Source organism: Aquarana catesbeiana, linkage group LG02, assembly GCF_042186555.1.
Source record: "Aquarana catesbeiana isolate 2022-GZ linkage group LG02, ASM4218655v1, whole genome shotgun sequence".
Classification (NCBI taxonomy): domain Eukaryota; kingdom Metazoa; phylum Chordata; class Amphibia; order Anura; family Ranidae; genus Aquarana; species Aquarana catesbeiana.
The window spans coordinates 370509718-370527902 of NC_133325.1; the positions used below are offsets into that span (position 1 = coordinate 370509718).

The 18185-nt window shown below is 40.7% G+C and overlaps 1 protein-coding gene across 2 annotated transcripts in view; it reads right to left on the minus strand.

Moving 5' to 3' along the window:
- The window catches only part of CALN1 (calneuron 1), a 596286-nt gene extending 579213 nt beyond the window's left edge, over positions 1–17073 (minus strand). The window contains exon 1 of one of the 2 annotated variants that reach the window (XM_073615093.1): positions 16492–17073. Coding sequence is in view for 1 of the 2 variants with exons in the window: in XM_073615092.1 (XP_073471193.1) it covers positions 16046–16131 (86 nt within the window). In the remaining variant the exon portion in view is untranslated. Of the gene's footprint in view, positions 1–16045; positions 16324–16491 lie in introns of those variants that run through there. The other variant, XM_073615092.1, reaches the window with a different exon arrangement.
- Between the last annotated feature and the right edge of the window lie 1112 nt (positions 17074–18185).

Consider the following 18185-nt stretch of genomic DNA (forward strand, 5'->3'; position numbering starts at 1 on the left):
TAACACTGCTAGAGCCTTAAATATTATTCATTTGGCTCATCTTCACAAAATACCTTTATGTTTGTTATCCTCTGACGCAGAAAAGGCCTTTGATATGGTGGACTGGACATTCTTGAAGGAGATGTTAACCCATATTGGTGTGGGGAAGTCGTTTAGTAAATGGATAGAGGCGATATACTCGGTTCCATCTGTAGCTGTTAGAATTAATGAGGTGACTTCCCCGTATTTTCATTTGAGTAACGGCACAAGACAAGGATGTCCTCTATCTCCACTGATCTTTATACTAACCTTAGAACCATTCCTGTGATATGTCCGAGAAAGTACTGATATTCAGAGTTTCTTAATAGGTGAGTCGGACCATAAAACGGCGGCTTTTGCGGATGATATACTGTTTTTATTACATCTCCAGAAACCACGTTGCCAAATTTATTAAGTGAGTTCAATCGGTATACTGCACTTTCAAATTTTAAAATCAATATCCAAAAATCAGAATTGCTCAATATTACGCTGTCCCCTGCTCGTGTCCAAGCACTTCAATTTTCATTCTCATTTCCATGGGCAGCCTCCCACCTAACATACCTAGGGATCAAATTGACTCCCTGAGTAGAAAAAAATTTTCTTACTAATTTTCCACCGATTCAACGGGAACTTTCTTCCGACTTGGAGAGATGGAATAAAGGTCCCTTCACATGGATATGTAGGTAGGCTATTCTTAAAATGAACATCTTGCCAAGACTATTGTATGTTTTTCAGACTCTACCAATAGTCGTTCCGGGGTCTTTTCTGAAATCACTACATAGTGTTTTTATTAGATTTATCTGGGCAAAAAAGCATCCACCTCTATCCTACCAGCTTCTGGCTAAGCCTAAAACCCAGGGAGGTATGGCTTTTCCAGGCCTGATTCGATATTATCAGGCAGTACACCTTGCTAGGGTACTAGATTGGTGTAGAGATAGGGGACATAAAGCCTGGGTAGCGATTGAACAAACTTGTACCCAGATTCCGCTTCAATGTGTCCTAGGATTAAGGTTAGGATCACTTGGTACCCTACGACATCACCCCCTTATAGGGGCAACTTTGAGGGTGGCGCAACAAAGCCACCTCTTTTCTAAGATAGAAGGGGAAATTATCCAGTTCTACCCAATATTGGGAAATCCAGCATTCCCCCCAGGCCATACAGACAGCTGTTTTAAACAAACTTTGAGACAAGGTAAATTACCTTGAAGAGTCCAGGCTGAAGACCAGGACGGAAATACAGTTGATGTTTAATCCACCACTGGATCCATGGCAGATGCAGCAACTTACCCACTTTCTTAGCTCTCTTCTTCGTGGAGAATGGTTAGACCATTACATCTTTGGAAAATGTATGTTTGGTAGAAGCACCCTCTGTCCATGGGGTATCCGAGATATACAAACTGCTAATACACTCGACTGAGGGCTCTGTCCCAGGATTCTTACAGAAATGGGAAAGAGATTTAGACATCATACTCTCTGAAGAGCAGTGGGCTATATTCTTTAGTTTGCCCACTACTCCTCAATGGCCAGTAAGTATCAAGAGCTATGCTACAAAATCCTCACACAGTGGTACAGAGTTCCATCACTGTTACATAAAATCTATCCAGAAGGGACAAATACTTGCTGGCGCTGTGGGGAGGCAGAGGGTAATATGCTCCATATTTTTTGGTCCTGTCGGAAACTGAAGGAGTTCTGGTCTAAAGTCCGAGATATCATAGGTCAGCTTACTGATCATGATCTGGGTTTTGATCCTGCCAGAGACCTTCTTCATCTCTCAGATCTTTCAAAGCGTAAATATAGGAATTCAATGACTGTTCATCTACTAAATGCAGCTAAGGCATGTGTTCCAGCGCCATGGAACAGGAATCACCTCCCTCGATCTCGTCGTGGCTAAAAAAAATAGCCGACATATATGCTATGGAAAAAGGCATTGCAATTGCGCAAGGTAGAGAGGAGAAATTTAATAAAAAATGGAATATGGCTGTACGCTTGTAGAGGGGGAATAGGGGCTGTTGCGTATTTTTTTTTCTTTTTCTTTTTTTTTTCTTTTTTGTTGGTGTAAATAAAAAGGACGACAGAGATCAAAGTCTACACTTTCATTAGAAATATATAAAATAGGAATGGTGACTTTAAAGATTCCTTATACCTACTTAAAATAGAACCAAACTGTTTTATGCTGTACTTTATGATGCACATGCATTGAATTATATTTGTTTGTATAAAATTGCTTAAAATAAAAAAAAATATATAGAATTAAAAAAAAAAAAAAAATCTATTATGCTCAGCACCATCTAGTGTCCAAATGTGGTATATTCCATTTTAAATTAATGAAAAATATTCAACCAGCACAGGACATGATACCATTAGTTTCCTTTTTTTGCCCTACATGCACATACATGCACTTTCCCTGCGTGAATTTTCTTTGCTTTATTAAAAATACACCCCATAGTAGTTCTGCAAATAGCAATATCCACTCTGTGTTTGAAACAGCCCCCTTAGTGTGGTTTTCAACCTGAATTCCCATTTTTATGGTAGATTCACTTGTGATCTGTTAATATTGTTTTTTCTACACTATTATTTGTTAGGGGAACCATAAAAAATAATAGCACCATTAAAATATTAGACGTATGACAAAGTTAATGAACAAAGTGTAACTGGTTGGATAGTGTTCTGGGGTTCTGTAAGGAATCTTTCATACCATTTTTGCATCATAAAAAGGCATTTAAACAAAAGTTCCCATTTATAAATGGGCAGTTCAAATCTGTTAGCTGCAATTTACTGCAGTAAAAAATAGGGCATTTAACATTTGTATTTCTGTGTTAAATAAGCCCATTGAAATAAATGGTAAACACTACTTAAAACAACTCAAGGAAAAAAATGCAATATATTACAATTACCAATGATTAGATGTGGTGGCTGCATAATTTTTTTCTTTTAGGCTTTTTTCCTTTATCTTCACCTGCTGTTTCTACCAATTAGGCTGGCCATACATTATACAATTTTCTTATTTAATTTCCTTTAGATTTCAAATATGTAGAGCAAGGACCTGCCTGATTGCATACAAATTGGAAGTGTTTAGGTTTGACCTCATATTACATGGTTTTGATAAATATAAAGGAAAATTATACAAGAAATGTGTATAATGTATGGCCAGCCTAACACATTTGCTGTCCTAGGGTGACAAAGCTCACTTACCGCATCTGTGGAGGAGAAATGTTGTCACTTAAGGCTATTTGCTCATGGTTTGAACTACAAAATACCTCCCCTCTTTCCTCATCTCCAAAACATAGTGGTAAGGTGTTTACAGAGGTAACCTGGGCAGGGCTGATACGATTCCTTTAGGATTTCAGTGCAGCAAAGGCATTGTGTTGTCAGCTCACCAGAGGAGTTACAATCTCAGTGGATCTCTAGCAGCATTGACAGGTATTCTTTTGCCTGTATAGGTGCTAGTGGCGGTGCGTTCATAAAGGGTGCAGGAGCGCCGCCTCCTCTCTCCTGGCACTGCTCTATCACCATAGATAGATTCATGCATTGCATGAATCTATCTATGGTCGCTGCTGACACCCCCTATTCAGGTGTCCGCCCCTTTTCAGGTACCGGGCACCTAAATTATAGCGGCAGGAGTGTTTTTTGGAAGCACCTGATTTGAGCCATAGGCTCTAATAGGCGCCCAAAAAGGTGAACAGCGGGAGCAATGCTGTGCATTCGCTGTTCACTCAGCTGTGTGTTAGCAAAGGGAAGGAATTCCCTTTGCTAACACTGAACCGCCTCTCAGCCAATCAGGTGCTCGGGTCTGTTACCTGTCACCTGATTGGCTGAAACATCAGGCGCTGTAAATGGACACCTGATAGAGAGGATGGAAGAAGACATTGTGGAGCGTGCAGGACACTGCCGCTAACCCGCTGCAAGACAGGTAAGTGCCGGGTGATGCACACTGGCAGCATTTGATGGGGCACAGTAGCGGCAATTGATGGGCACACTGGCAGCATTTGATGGGGCACAGTAGTGGCAATTGATGGGCACACTGGCAGCATTTGATGGGGCCACAGTAGCGGCAATTGATGGGCACACTGGCAGCAATTGATGGGCACACTGGCAGAAATTGATGGGTACAGTATCTGCATTTGATGGCACAGTGGCAGCGTTTGATGGGGCACAGTGGCTGCGTTTGATAGGCACAGTGGCTGCGTTTGATGGCACAGTGGCTGCGTTTGATAGCACAGTGACTGCGTTTGATGGCACAGTGGCTGCATTTCATGGGAACAGTGGCTGCGCTTAATGGGCACAGTGGCTGCATTTGATGGCACAGTGGCAGCAATTGATGGGCACAGTAGCTGTGTTTGATGGCACAGTGGCTGCAATTGATGTTTTTTTTTTTCCAGTTTGTTTGCGCCCCCAAAAAAATTTTGAGCACCAGCCGCCACTCATAGGCACCCCACTTTTAATGGTATAATTAGGAGGCCAAAGGAAAGTAGATAAAAAAGTTAATTGCTAGGGTTTACAGAAACAGTGTAATTGCATGCAGTAGTAGGTGTCATACAACACACAGTATTGTATTTTTTATATGAAAAGGGCCTAGAAACATTATAATAACTGGCAAGCTTACAGTATAAAAAGGGCCTAGAAACATTATAATAACTGGCAAGCTTACAGTATAAAGAACAACTTAGCAGGTAAGTGTCTCTTGAAAAGATGTAAAACTGGACTCCGCTTATAACTAAACCCACATCATAAAATCATCTGTATTCTGCAAAAAAAACATGGTTGGTCCTAAGGCTCTCTATCTCCACCTGCTGTTCATGTCCCCAATTCAGCTAGGGATTTTTCAGCTGTGGGGGCAACTCTGCACATACTCATCTGACCATCCTATGTGACTATAGAGTCACACATGTGGGTGTATACACAGTGGTAAATGACAGCCCACTCCTTCCCTCCTCCATGCCTACTAACAAGCTAAATACAATAGGGGCAGGATATTACATATAGATTGATGGATGTTTCACCTCCCTGTAATTCTAAGACACAGGCTGGTGGGGACGTAACACAGCCTGTAACTGGCGAAAATACACCCACACTATGTTATTTCCACAAAATAATAAAGATTTAATTTCAATTATATAATGGTATGACAATTTAAAACAGTTTATTGATATTAATTATTTATTTTGACTCTGCATTCCAAAGCCTGTTTTTTTTTTTATATTTTGAACATGTGACCAGCAGCAGAGGACTAGAAGCTTCTCCTGCTTATATTTCCCTGCAGATAGGCTGGGAAAAAGCTGGGCCATGTGACAGCTGTATATTGATTAGGAAAAAGGTACTTACATTTTTTTTTTTTTTTAATTAAAATGATTACAGTGCCATCATCCACATACAAAAATAGAAGGGACGATGTAAATTAAAGGGGTTGTAAAGGCAGAAGGTTTTTTATCTTAATGCATCTATGCATTAAGATAAAAACCTTCTGTGTGCAGTAGCCACCCTCCAGCACCCCCTAATACTTACCTGGCACCCATCTCTCTCCAGCGATGTCCACGAGTGCCTTGGCCATCCGAGATGCTCCTCCTGATTGGCTGAGACACAGCAACGATGCCATTGGCTCCCGCTGCTGTCAATCAAAGTCAGTTAGCCAATCAGGAGAGAGAGGGGGTGGGGCTGGGGGTTCCGTGTCTGAATGGATACAGGGAGCTGTGACTCGGCTCGGGTTCCCCCATAGTAAGCAGCTTGCACTCAACAGGAGGGAGGTGCCAGGAGCACAGAAGAGAGACCTGAGAAGAGAATGATTGGGCTGCTCTGTGCAAATCCACTGCACAGAGCAGGTAAGTATAACATGTTTGTTATTTGTATAGGAAAAAGAACAAGACTTTACAATCACTTTAAACAGTGTGTGTTTAGAATCATTTTAAGAATTCACCTTGCAAGGGTTAAGCCTGCATTCACACCTAAGCAAAGTGTATGCATAGTGTATTCCAGGTGATTTTGATCCATTTCTTTCAGACGTTTTTTTAACCACTTGCCGACCGCCGCACGCTGATGTACGTCACTATTTTTGGGACGGATATCGTTGTTATGGCAGCAGCTAGCTGCCATAACCCTGGTATCCCCGTGTTCGACCGGCGGTCGGCTACAAGGTAAAAGTGGTCTCTGCAGCGGATTTGCCGCGAGATCACTTTTATCGGTGGTGGGAGAGGGGCCCCCCCTTCCCGCCGCGATCCGGTGCCCTCCGCAGCTTACCGGAGCCATCGGCAGCAGCGGAGGCGATCGCATCTGTCTCCTTCCTTGGTATGGAGACGAGTGAGGGGAAGATGGCCTCCACCCGTCTCCATACCATAGCAGGGCGGAAGTGACGTTTTGACGTCTTACGTCCCATACGTCTTAAAGGCATATTTTTCTGTTGTCATTTTTTCAAATAACAATTTTTTTTTTTTTTTTTAATTGCATTTAAGTCCAAATATGAGATCTGAGGACTTTTTGGCCCCAGATCTAAAGATCTCATATTTAAGAGGACCTGTCATGCTTTTTTCTATTACAAGGGATGTTTACATTCCTTGTAATAGGAATAAAAGTGACCCAATTTTTTTTTTTTTTCAAAACAGTGTAAAAATAAATAAAATCAAGTAAAATAAATAAGAAAAAACATATTTTTTTGTAAATGCCCCATCCCGAAGAGCTCGCGCGCAGAAGCGAACGCATACGTGAGTAGCACCCGCATATGAAAACAGTGGTCAAACCACACATGTGAGGTATCACCGCGATCGGTAGAGCGAGCGCAGTAATTCTAGCCCTAGACCTCCTCTGTAACTGAAAACATGCAACCTGTAGAATTTTTTAAAGGTCGCCTATGAAGATTTGAGGGTAAAAGTTTGACGCCATTCCACGAGCGGGCGCAATTTTGAAGCGTGACATGTTGGGTATCAATTTACTCGGCTTAACATTATCTTTCACAATATAAAAAAAAATTGGGCTAACTTTACTGGTGTCTTGTTTTTTTTATTCAAAAAAGTAAATTTTTTCCCAAAAAAGTGCCCTTGTAAGACCGCTGCGCAAATACGGTGTGAAAAAAAAGTGTTGCAATGACCGCCATTTTATTCCCTAGGGTGTTAGAAAAAACACAATATATAATGTTTGGGGGTTCTAAGTAATTTTCTAGAAAAAAAAAAAAAACTGTTTTAAACATGTAAACACCAAAATCTCAAAACGAGGCTGGTCTTTAAGTGGTTAAGCATTTTACAAGTGTTTTGTTCAAGCTGCATGAGGTTGTTTCCTGGGCTGGGCCAGGGGAAAAGGCAGTTCTTTAGGCAGAGAGGAGTTCATCAGGTGTGACAGCATGCACAAATATATGCAGAAATGTACCATGCATTTACAGGTGCTCCCATTGAAATCTATGGGACAAAAACACCTAAATATGTCCAAAAAAGTGTATGTACTTTTTTTGAGGGTAGGGCAAAGAGTGTAGGGTGACTGAGCATATAAGTGTTAACATGGACAATCAGAAAGACTGGGATTCTGCATTTCTCCACATTAACAGTAGTCATGCATGGGGAAATGGAAAAAAAAAAACACTCCAGTTTGAATGCGGGCTAAAAAGTAAATTATTTACCACTGATGTTTTCTACCTGATAGCCAGCACTCTTCCCTGTTTTCCGATGCTCCCAGAATTTGGGTGGACCCTTAGGCTGGGTTAACAATAGTACAAATTGGATGTGGGTTTCCCCGCATCCAGGGTCGGACTTTCCATTGGGCTTGACAGGGCTCAAGCCCATGGCCCCCTATTGGCCCCACCGGCCCCGCCCGTTCCGAAAGCCGGCGAGAGTAGGCGAAAGCTGCCGAAAACCGACGAGAGCGGCCAAAAGCCGCCGAGAACCGGCGAGAGCGGCCAAAAGCCGCCAAAATCCTCTGTGAGCAGCCGTAAGCCGCCGAGAGCCGGCTCTGTATCTCGGCGGCGCCATTTTTTAAACTGAAAGGCTGCAATGACAAGGCAGCAATGACACTGGATCAAGGCTACACTGACAAGTCTGCAAATGACACTGGAGCAAGGCTACACTGACACTGGGCAAGGCTGCAATGACACTGACAAGGCTGCCGATGGACATTGATAACGCTGCATTGATGGGCATTTAAATGTAAGGTTTTTTTCCTTAAACTTTACTCCTAAAAGTTTTTTTCCCAGAAAATTCCCTCCTAAGCTTGGGATGAGTGTTATACGCCGATAAATATGGTAATTATCATTTTATCCATGTTTATTAATAATCAGTGCAGCGCTGGACAGAAGCAAAGTGAATAATAATAATAATAACACTATTATCAAAAATTAAATAACGACAATGAAGTGATGATGTAGGTACTATAAACAATCCATAATATTAAAAAACCATAAATGTGTAAATATTCATCTATAACAGTTCATTGTAATAGAGGAATGGTGAAAAAAGAAGAAAATCAGTCCAAACTAGTTGAAAAAAAAGTCCAAAGATATATTAGTGCAAAATCAATCCAAAGATGTGATCAACAGTGACATCCACCACCAGAGAGCAATAAAGGCTTACCAAAAAGCCTGCGACCGCCCTTATTCAGGGGGGTCAAAACAGCCTGTTTTGACCCCCCTGAATAAGGGCGGTCGCAGGCTTTTTGGTAAGCCTTTATTGCTCTCTGGTGGTGGATGTCACTGTTGATCACATCGTTGGATTGATTTTGCACTAATATATCTTTGGACTTTTTTTTCAACTAGTTTGGACTGATTTTCTTCTTTTTTCACCATTCCTCTATTACAATGAACTGTTATAGATGAATATTTACACATTTATGGTTTCTTAATAATGGATTGTTTATAGTACCTACATCATCACTTCATTGTCGTTATTTAATTTTTGATAATAGTGTTATTATTATTATTATTCACTTTGCTTCTGTCCAGCGCTGCACTGATTATTATCTACAACTAGTCTTGCCTTATATCGGGGTTATAGTGTTCAGCAGCAGGACCCAACTCACGTTCTTTTTCACTATTGATTAATTTTGCACTGAGCGCAGGTTTTTTATTTTATTTTTTATCCATGTTTATTGCTTTTATTAATCGTGGACCCAGGACGAATACCAGTACAGTATCCCCCACTTATATGCTTATATATTATCTACTTTTGTGAGTAGCCATTTGGCTGTTTTGTCTTGTCCAATTAAACAGAAGTTCTTTAATACTGCACTGAGTCTGGCGCACCTTGTCCTTTTCTATTTCTGATTTATAAAGCTGTGTATACGTATAGAAGGTAGGGCCCGAAAGTGACTCAAGCCCAGGGGCCCCACCACCCTAAGTCCTGCCCTGCCCGCATCCAGTTCCCATGACAGGAGATTGTGACCGGCTCTCTAAGGAGCCGGTTTACATATCTTCGTTGCGGTTACAGAGCGGCTTTCACAGGAGTCCTGTGCGTCTTTGGCTCCACTTCAGGTCCGAATTCAGGCAAAAATTCGACCCTGATTCTTCCCTGAAATAGAGAACAGGGAGGCATCGGACCCCCTGCTGCGAGCCGCATGCGGCTTAGATGTGAACCCAGCCTTAGCGTTCTCATGTACCATTAGACCTTACTGTGCTGGTGGGAGGCACTGCAAGGTGAATTTTTAAGCATAGCTGGATCTTAACTTTAAAAAATTTGCAACGAGTTGAAAATGTCTGCTTTTCATAAAATTCACAAAGATATTGGAAAAGAGTGGTGTTTGAGTTTCATACAGTTCACAAAGTAAGTACATTACCATCTCTGCGTTTTTCAGGTTATACGGCAGTGCAGTGCATTCTAAATGCATTACCATTCTTCCCTGTGGAAGAAGTGCTTTCCTGGAAACCAGACTAAAAATACAGGAATTAAACATTTTTACGCTCCACAATAAAAGACATTTATTTTCACATAGCCAAGTAATACCAGGTTCACGTTGAAAAACCCATTCATGTACATAGAAGTTTCAAAATATAGGAATTTTCCCCTGATATGATTACATGAGCGATTTGAATACAGCTTACTAAGTTAAGGGGAAAAAAAAAGCACGCTTTTAAAAATAAACCCCACAGAGCTCCTCGAAGGACACTGGAGGTCGTTTTACACTGACAATGCACAGCTTACATTCAGAAACATACTATTGTTCATGTCTGAAAAAGAAATCATTTCTACCATGAAACTGGAACATAAGTATGTGGCATGTAATCATTTGGTCATACAATGCAGTAACCACTCACATCTAATTTTCTTTGCAGTTCTAATGTCTACATAAGAAATTAATTGTTTTAGTGCATACAGATCAAAATTCAAAAATGTATTATTTTGCAGCTTACTAATTCTAAGATATGATGGCTGCATTGGTTTTCTTTTTTAGGCTTTTTTCCTTTATTTTTGCTTGGTGATCTGGCCAGTAAGTCTTTTATTTTTCAAATTCCTTTAACAGACCAAGCTGTGCAGCAAAAAGTAGCAAGTTGAGGGATAAGACAAACCATTTAAAACTGACAGGGGGTGCTTACTATGGTGAGCTTTTATTAATTTATTTAAATCCTTTATCCCAAAAGGAAAAAAACTGTTGCTGTAACTGCTTAAAATATGAAGATTGGCTTACATTTGTTAGTCAAGTCCATCCAAATCTGGTAGTGCATCTATTACTGTGCTCTCCCCAGATTCACAATGCTGCTGTCCAAAGATGTCTCCATTGCTCCTCCGTTCAGAGTAGAAACAACATACCATATATTACCAAAAGTATTGGGATGCCTGCCTTTACTTACACATGAACTCTCTAATTCATCCCAAAGGTGTTCTATCAGGTTGAGGTCAGGACTCTGTGCAGGCCAGTCAAGTTCCTCCACCCCAAATTCGCTCATCCATGTCTTTATGGACCTTGCTTTGTGCATTGGTCCAAATCATTTGGTGGAGGGGGGATTATGGTGTAAGGTTGTTTTTCAGGGGTTGGGCTTGGCCCCCTAGTTCCAGTGGAGGGAACTCTTAAGGCGTTAACATACCAAGACATTTTGGACAATTTTATGCTCCCAACTTTGTGGGAACAGTTTGGGGGATGGCCCCTTCCTGTTCCAACATGACTGCGCACAAAGCAAGGTCTGTAGAGACATCGATGAGCGAGTTTGGGGTGGAGGAACTTGACTGGCCTGCATAATGTCCTAAACTCAACCCGGTAGAACACCATTGGGATGAATTAGAGCAGAGACTGCGAGCCAGGCCTTCTCATTCACATCAGTGCCTGACCTTACAAATGTGCTTCTGGAAGAATGGTCAAACATTCCCATAGACACACTCCTAAATCTTGTGGACAGCCTTCCCAGAAGAGTTGAAGCTGTTATAGCTGCAAAGGGTGGGCCAACTCAATATTGAACCCTACGGACTAAGACTGGGATGCCATTAAAGTTCGTGTGAGTGTGAAGGCAGGTGTCCCAATACTTTTAGTAATATAGTGTATAACAAGAAATTGGTTACTGGCTGGAAACCCCAGATAAAAATAATGGGGAAAAAAGGCTAAAAAAAATCAAAGCAGCCACCACATCTAAGGATTGGTAAGATGGCAAATATTACATTTTTGTTTTGAGGTTTAATACTGCTTTAAAGCTGCACTCCAGGCATACAGCTAAATACACAGTTGATTTACACGTATGAGAGTCATTCTGGCCAGCTAGCCCTGATATTTACATATACATGACAGGCAGCAGAGCTAGGCTGGTGACCTGACTTTCTTTGGCTGCAGATAAGTAGCACAGTCAGGTTGTCCCAGCCTGTGATTGGACAGTGAAGGATCAGAAGCAGAATAAGCTCTCATAACGCTGCTTTCTCCTCCTTATAGTTTGTCCTCATTACTGCTACACCCTCTATAAGTCTGACTTCCAAAGTACTTAGGAATACAAAAAAGCTGATACCAATTCAAATGTAGGTGCAAGAACTAGCTGCATCTAAAAATACAAAATATAAAATACATAACTGCAATACTTAGTGTTTTCATCATATCTGCCTGGAATTCAGCTTCAGCTTTCTAAGTGATGGTGCTTTGGTATGTAATATTTTAATTAACTATCTTTCAGACTTTTCCATTTAAATATAGCTTTCAGCCTTTTAAGAGTAACTGTCAATGTCAACCAGACATGACGCATTGGACCTGAAACCTGCAATTTCTAAGGTTTCAAGGCTTCCTCCTTTAAGTCTTTGTCTGCCTCACCGAGAAACCTGTGCTTTATTTTGAAGAACCACATCACTATTCCCCGATCAAAGTTTTCATCATGATAAAGCTGCATCTTAATCAGTATGCCACTGTGCCCAAATGTAATGACTCATCTTTGGCTCCTAGCAGAAGCAACACGGAGAATGAGTAACAGCACTGATGCCTCAATAGATTGGCACTGAGATACGTAGTTTTTATACCTACAGGAAGCAAGTTGGAACTTGGCCTGGGTCAGCAGCTACTGGAAATCATTATCATCTGAAAACAGCTTTTGCCTAGATGCGTGCTGCAACATCCCCACTGTACTGCCAGAGAGACCCCTCACAATAAGAATTCAAGTAGACCTGCAGAGTCAGTATATGCTTTGTAAAATATTCAATAGATCTTTCCTTAGCTGATTCCTCACCTTCTTAAAATAAAAAAAATAAAATAAAAAATCATAACATAACTACTGAAAGCCAAACATTTTCAGAGCAACACCCTACTTGCTGAAATAATTTTTTAGTTATTACAGCGCCAGTAGTTTGCTGACCAGTCATTAAACCTTAAAAAAAATAAGGCATCACTCTCAATGTCTATAGACCAGCGGAATTACCACCTACAAGGGTTGACTTGCTAAAGGGAAACAGGTAGTTGACTTTGTAAGTGCACTTTCCCCAGGGCTTAATGAACATGGTGACATTTTACTTTGCAAATAATACCCAATCAAATGAAAGGAAAATGAAAAAAAGCATTTGTGCTTGCACCTAATTGGATGATGGAAGTCAGCAGAGCTTCACCTCATTCACTAAGCTCTGGGGCAAATTTTCTTGCAAAGTGCAATTCTATCTGTCTTGAGTGAATTAACCCCATAATCTCCAACTCCCAGTCAGGTAAAAATGGATGTTTTAAAATCCATCGGATATCAGACTCACTTTTTTTTTTAATGTCCTAGGTAAATAGTAAATGGTAGTTAAAATAAAATCAATAGTAAATAGTTGCACTAGTATGGGATTTTTGTAGAAATATATGAAGGGCGCAAAGGGAACAATAAATAAATTAAATAGCAATAAAATCATATACAATATGTATCTAGTTAGTATAGTTCACAATTATTATTATTATTTTTATTATTATTATTATTATACGCGATTTATATAGCTCCAACAGTTTACGCAGCGCTTTACAATGTATAGGGAGACAACACAATTACACTACGGTAACATGCACAATAACATGAACCATCAGAAATGTCCATAATAAACATATGTGATCAAATCTTCTTGTGTCTACTCCAACAACGTGAATAATAAAATGGAAACGTGCTTCAATAAACTTGTTTAAAGTGCTTCACCCGAAGTGATAACAAAATGCGCTCACCAGATCGCCTTGGCCACAAATTGACCACAAAGCATGACTATTAGGAAGGAATCCTTAATTCAATGCTCCTTCACGTATCCCATTCCAATAAAGCAATCATGTATGGAGGAAGCTGAATCCCAATCCACTATGCAGGTAACGAATGTAGGTATCTTAACCTTATAACATCTCTCCACTGCATATATCAACTTGCATCAAGTATGTCTGTGAAAAAGCTCCACAACAAAGGGCAAAGTGCTATTCTATGTGTCTTGAGAGAACTAACCCATTAATCTCCAACTCCCAGTCAGGTAAAAATGGATGTTTTAATGCCAATATCAGACTCACTTTTCTTTTAATGTTCTAGGTAAACAGTAGTTAAAATAAAATCAATAATAAAAATTAAAATATTACTAATATTTGTTATCCTATGTGTGTGCCTATAAAGTCCATTTTTGCAATTTCTTAGTCTTTTCCATTACAATCAATAGTAGTTAAAATAGTAAATAGTTGCACTAGTATGGGATTGTTGTGCCTCACTTGAACTAATTGGTAGTATAAGCCTAGAAAAGGGATAACTAGCACACTTAGGGGGAGATTTACTAAAACTGGTGCACACAGAAGCTGGTTCAGCTGTACATGGTAACCAATCAGCTTCTAACTTCAGCTTGTTGAAAAAAGCTTTGACAATAAAAAGTAGAAGCAGATTGGTTACTCTGCACAGCTGCATCAGATTCTGTGTGCACCAGTTTTAGTAAATCTCCCCCTAAGTTACAGCACTGTTTCCTTGCCGCCCTGGCTCTCAAGTTTAAATCAATACAGTGATACTGAGGTTGATTTAATAAAGGCAAATAGGTTGTTCAGTTTGTAAGTGAATATAGTGAAATTTCACTTTGCAAAGAACCCCCAGAATTTTTTTTTTTTTTTTAAATCTGCTTTCATATAGCTGGATAATGGAAAACAGTGGATCTTCTCCCCTATCACTAAGCTCTGGAAAAAATCCCCTTGCAAAGTGCATTTTCCACTGCAAAGTGAACAGTTTACTTGCCTTTACTAAATCAGCCTCATTGTCTGCATGGAGTTTGTGTGTTCTCCTAATATATATGTTGTTGTCCTTCCAGTAGCCCTTCCAGTCTTGGCTTTTCTGCCTCTGTATAACTGTAATGAGGACAATAGGCTGCAAACTCCTCTTGGGACATGGACTGATATAAATTAAATTAATTCAGAAGTGTCAGGACTATATAAATAGGTACAATTAAAAGAATAATAACTCTGAATGCAACAATTTTCCAACCTTCTGGAAAATGTAGACTATTTAAGAATGCAATAAAAAATCTCTACAAAAGTTGAACCATCCAGTTTTCAAATAGTGGAACTTGTAGGCACTTTGTGTGTTTGTTGAGAATTTTGATTAAATTATATTGATGCCAGAGTTTTTCAATTAAATGGAACCCATCTCTGATGACATGAAATGCATGTATAAAATTATTATTACATTTTATTAGTGTCTGGGCATTTTGACAATTTATCGACCCATGCTAATTAGTATATTCTAAATGACCATGCATTTAGAAAATATATATCTCACTGGTTGGCACTGAGAAGCTGGTAGCTCTTTTCTTTTTCATTTATTTTAATAGAATATTAACCATGACTCATTTCACACCATTACCCTGTATTTACCTCAGACTGTGAGCACGAGTCCTTTCAGCCATACTGCCCAGCACATGTACTCAGCACTCAGAGACCATCCAACTCTAGCACAGGATGTGAGCTGAGTTTAATCACCACAATTTGCACGCAAACAGCTCTGCATCATAGGATTTGTCAGGATTCAACAACTCAGGCATCACCTGCCTGGATAACATACTTGATAACATCACAAGGAGATGGCACGACCCATTCTGCTTTCCCTGACATGTACACAGTACCAAAGCTAAAATCACTGCAGCCCATTAACTCTTCATGGACTTGACGTAGCTGACCAAAAATTATCTCTTTGCTGACGTTGACCAATTATGAGTTAAATCATCAACACAGATCTTGACACTTAGATGTTTCAGTTGGGCATTGCTCTTAGGGTGGGGGGGGACAGTTCTAATAAACTGCCAATCAGTCTTCCAGACCTGTAGTCCATCAATGGACTCTCATTTCATATAGAAAATGTCCTGATGCCTCCATATTACTCTCTAAAATATCAGCATTACATTTAGGACAGTGGATCTTGCAAAACCCATGCTACCCCAAAGAAGCCCCTTATCCATCAATGTCTGCTGCATGACTTAGCTAAGCCTTTGTTACGTGACATCTGAGATAACAGAGAAAAGACAAATGAAAATCAATTTACACATCCTAAATTGTGGAGTGTGGTGTACTTCTCAGGCTGGCTATAGGGTTCAGCCTTCATCATGCAGCTAATCAGTAGCTGGATGAAGACCAGCTTGGCCCCTCTAGCAATTTAGGGGGGAAGCAAGAGCAAGTAATTGTAAAAAATGCTTACAGTTTTTCCAGTCCATGATGAGAGGCTGCTGCTTGTGATACAGAATGTGAAGCCTGCTCCATAACCACACTGATGAACAGGTCCATACTTCAATAGGCTGCAGCTTGTGGAGAGGTAAATTATGAAATCTAAATTACTGGACACTTCTAACAACCTAGCTGCTGCAAGCCAAAAAACACATTTCCTAATTAAAAAAGAAGGAAAGCAAAGAAGTCTACATAGGCTCTGAGATCAGGACAGTGTAGAATGCTTGCCTCCACTATGACAACAGGTTAGAGGAAATCATGCTTCATACAGCCTACAGGATGGAGATCTCTGCCTGGAACACTTGAATAGCACCTTATTGTTTAACCCTCTGCTGGAGCACCAACACTTCTCCTGAAGCCATCATTTTCCTGGGAGAAGAATAAAATGTCCATACCAAATCACAAAGGAGGATCCCTTACCTGTCTGTGTTCTGCTTACTTAATTATTCCTGTTTTTTTCTTTGGATCCTGGAAATGTGGGGGCTGCTGGTCCAGGTCAGTGTCCTATGCCCTTGATTGGAGGCAATGTGTGATGAGAGGGGTGCATTCAGTTCAGACAAGGCACCTGTCACAGGAAACGTTCCTGCCCATTACCTGGAGACACGCTTTGCCCTCTGTAGAATGGATGTGCCAAACTAGTGTCCCGATCAGTCATCAGATGGGTTCCAAGGAGCATCAATACTCCGTATATCCAACGGCTGCGATGGCAAACTAGCAGTCCCGCTTGCTGTCAACTCCATTCCACAATGTCATGCTCCTGGGGGGGGGGGGGGGATCCTGCAGCTGGTGGTCTTAGGAGGCAGGAGCAGGCATTGTCTATATGGGGGGTACGGAGATCGCTGGGCACAGGAGCGGGCAATTCAAAGGACGAGGGGGTGGACGGAGTGAGGATGGTACAAGTCGGGAGCTACCTACACCATGCTACAGCTCTCAGCTCATCCTACAGACACACACAGATAACGCCGACTTTACTATGTGTGTGCTGCTCGGTGTGGATGGAGATCACTCAACTCTTCTATGGGGGGAGGGAGGGAGGAGCAGGAGCTGACATTCACATGTACAATCATCTGTCTACAACACATCGCAGCCTTCCTTCTCTGCCTGATACCGGCTACAGGTTACTACAACCCCTTACTTTATCAGCAGCAACACCATCTACAAACTTGCACACACCAGCACACATTTCTGAATGCTGATTACAGGACCAATACATATCAAAGGATCAATACTGGTCACAGGACCAGAGGACCAATAATGATCACAGGATGAAATGACCAATACATATCAAAGGATCAATACTGATCAGAGGACCAATACCGATCACAGGATGGAATGACCAACAGATATCAAAGAATCAATACTGATCACAGGACCAAAGGACCAATACCGATCACAGGATGAAATGACCAATACATATCAAAGGATCAATACTGATCACAGGACAAAAGGACCAATACACATCGCAGGAACAAAGGACCAATACCGATCACAAGACCAAAGGACCAATATTGATCACATGATGAAGGGACCAAAACATATCACATGACTAAAGGACCAATACTGTTCACATAAGACCAAAGGACCAACTGTAACTGTATTGTCTCCCTTTTATATTGTAAAGCGCTGCGTGAACTGTTGGCGCTATATAAATCCTGTATAATAGTAATAATAATAATTTGATCACAGGACAAAAGGACCAATACTGATCACAGGACAAAAAAAACAATACTGATCACAGGACAAAAGGATCAATACTGATAACAGGACCAAAGAACCAATACTGAGATGGAAGGACCAAAACTGATCACAAGACCAGAGGATCAATACTGATCACAGGACCAATTCTGATCACAGAACCAAAGAGTTAATACTGATTAAAGGGCTGAAGGACCAATACTGACCATAGGACCAAAAGGACCAATACTGATCTCAGGACCAATAGGAATAATACTGATCACAGGACTGAATCTTCAATACTGACCACAGAACTGAAGGACCAATACTAACCACAGGACCGAAAAAAACAATACTAACCTCAGGGCCAATAGGAATAATACTGATCACAGGACTGAATCACCAATACTGACCACAGGACTGAAGGACCAATACTGACC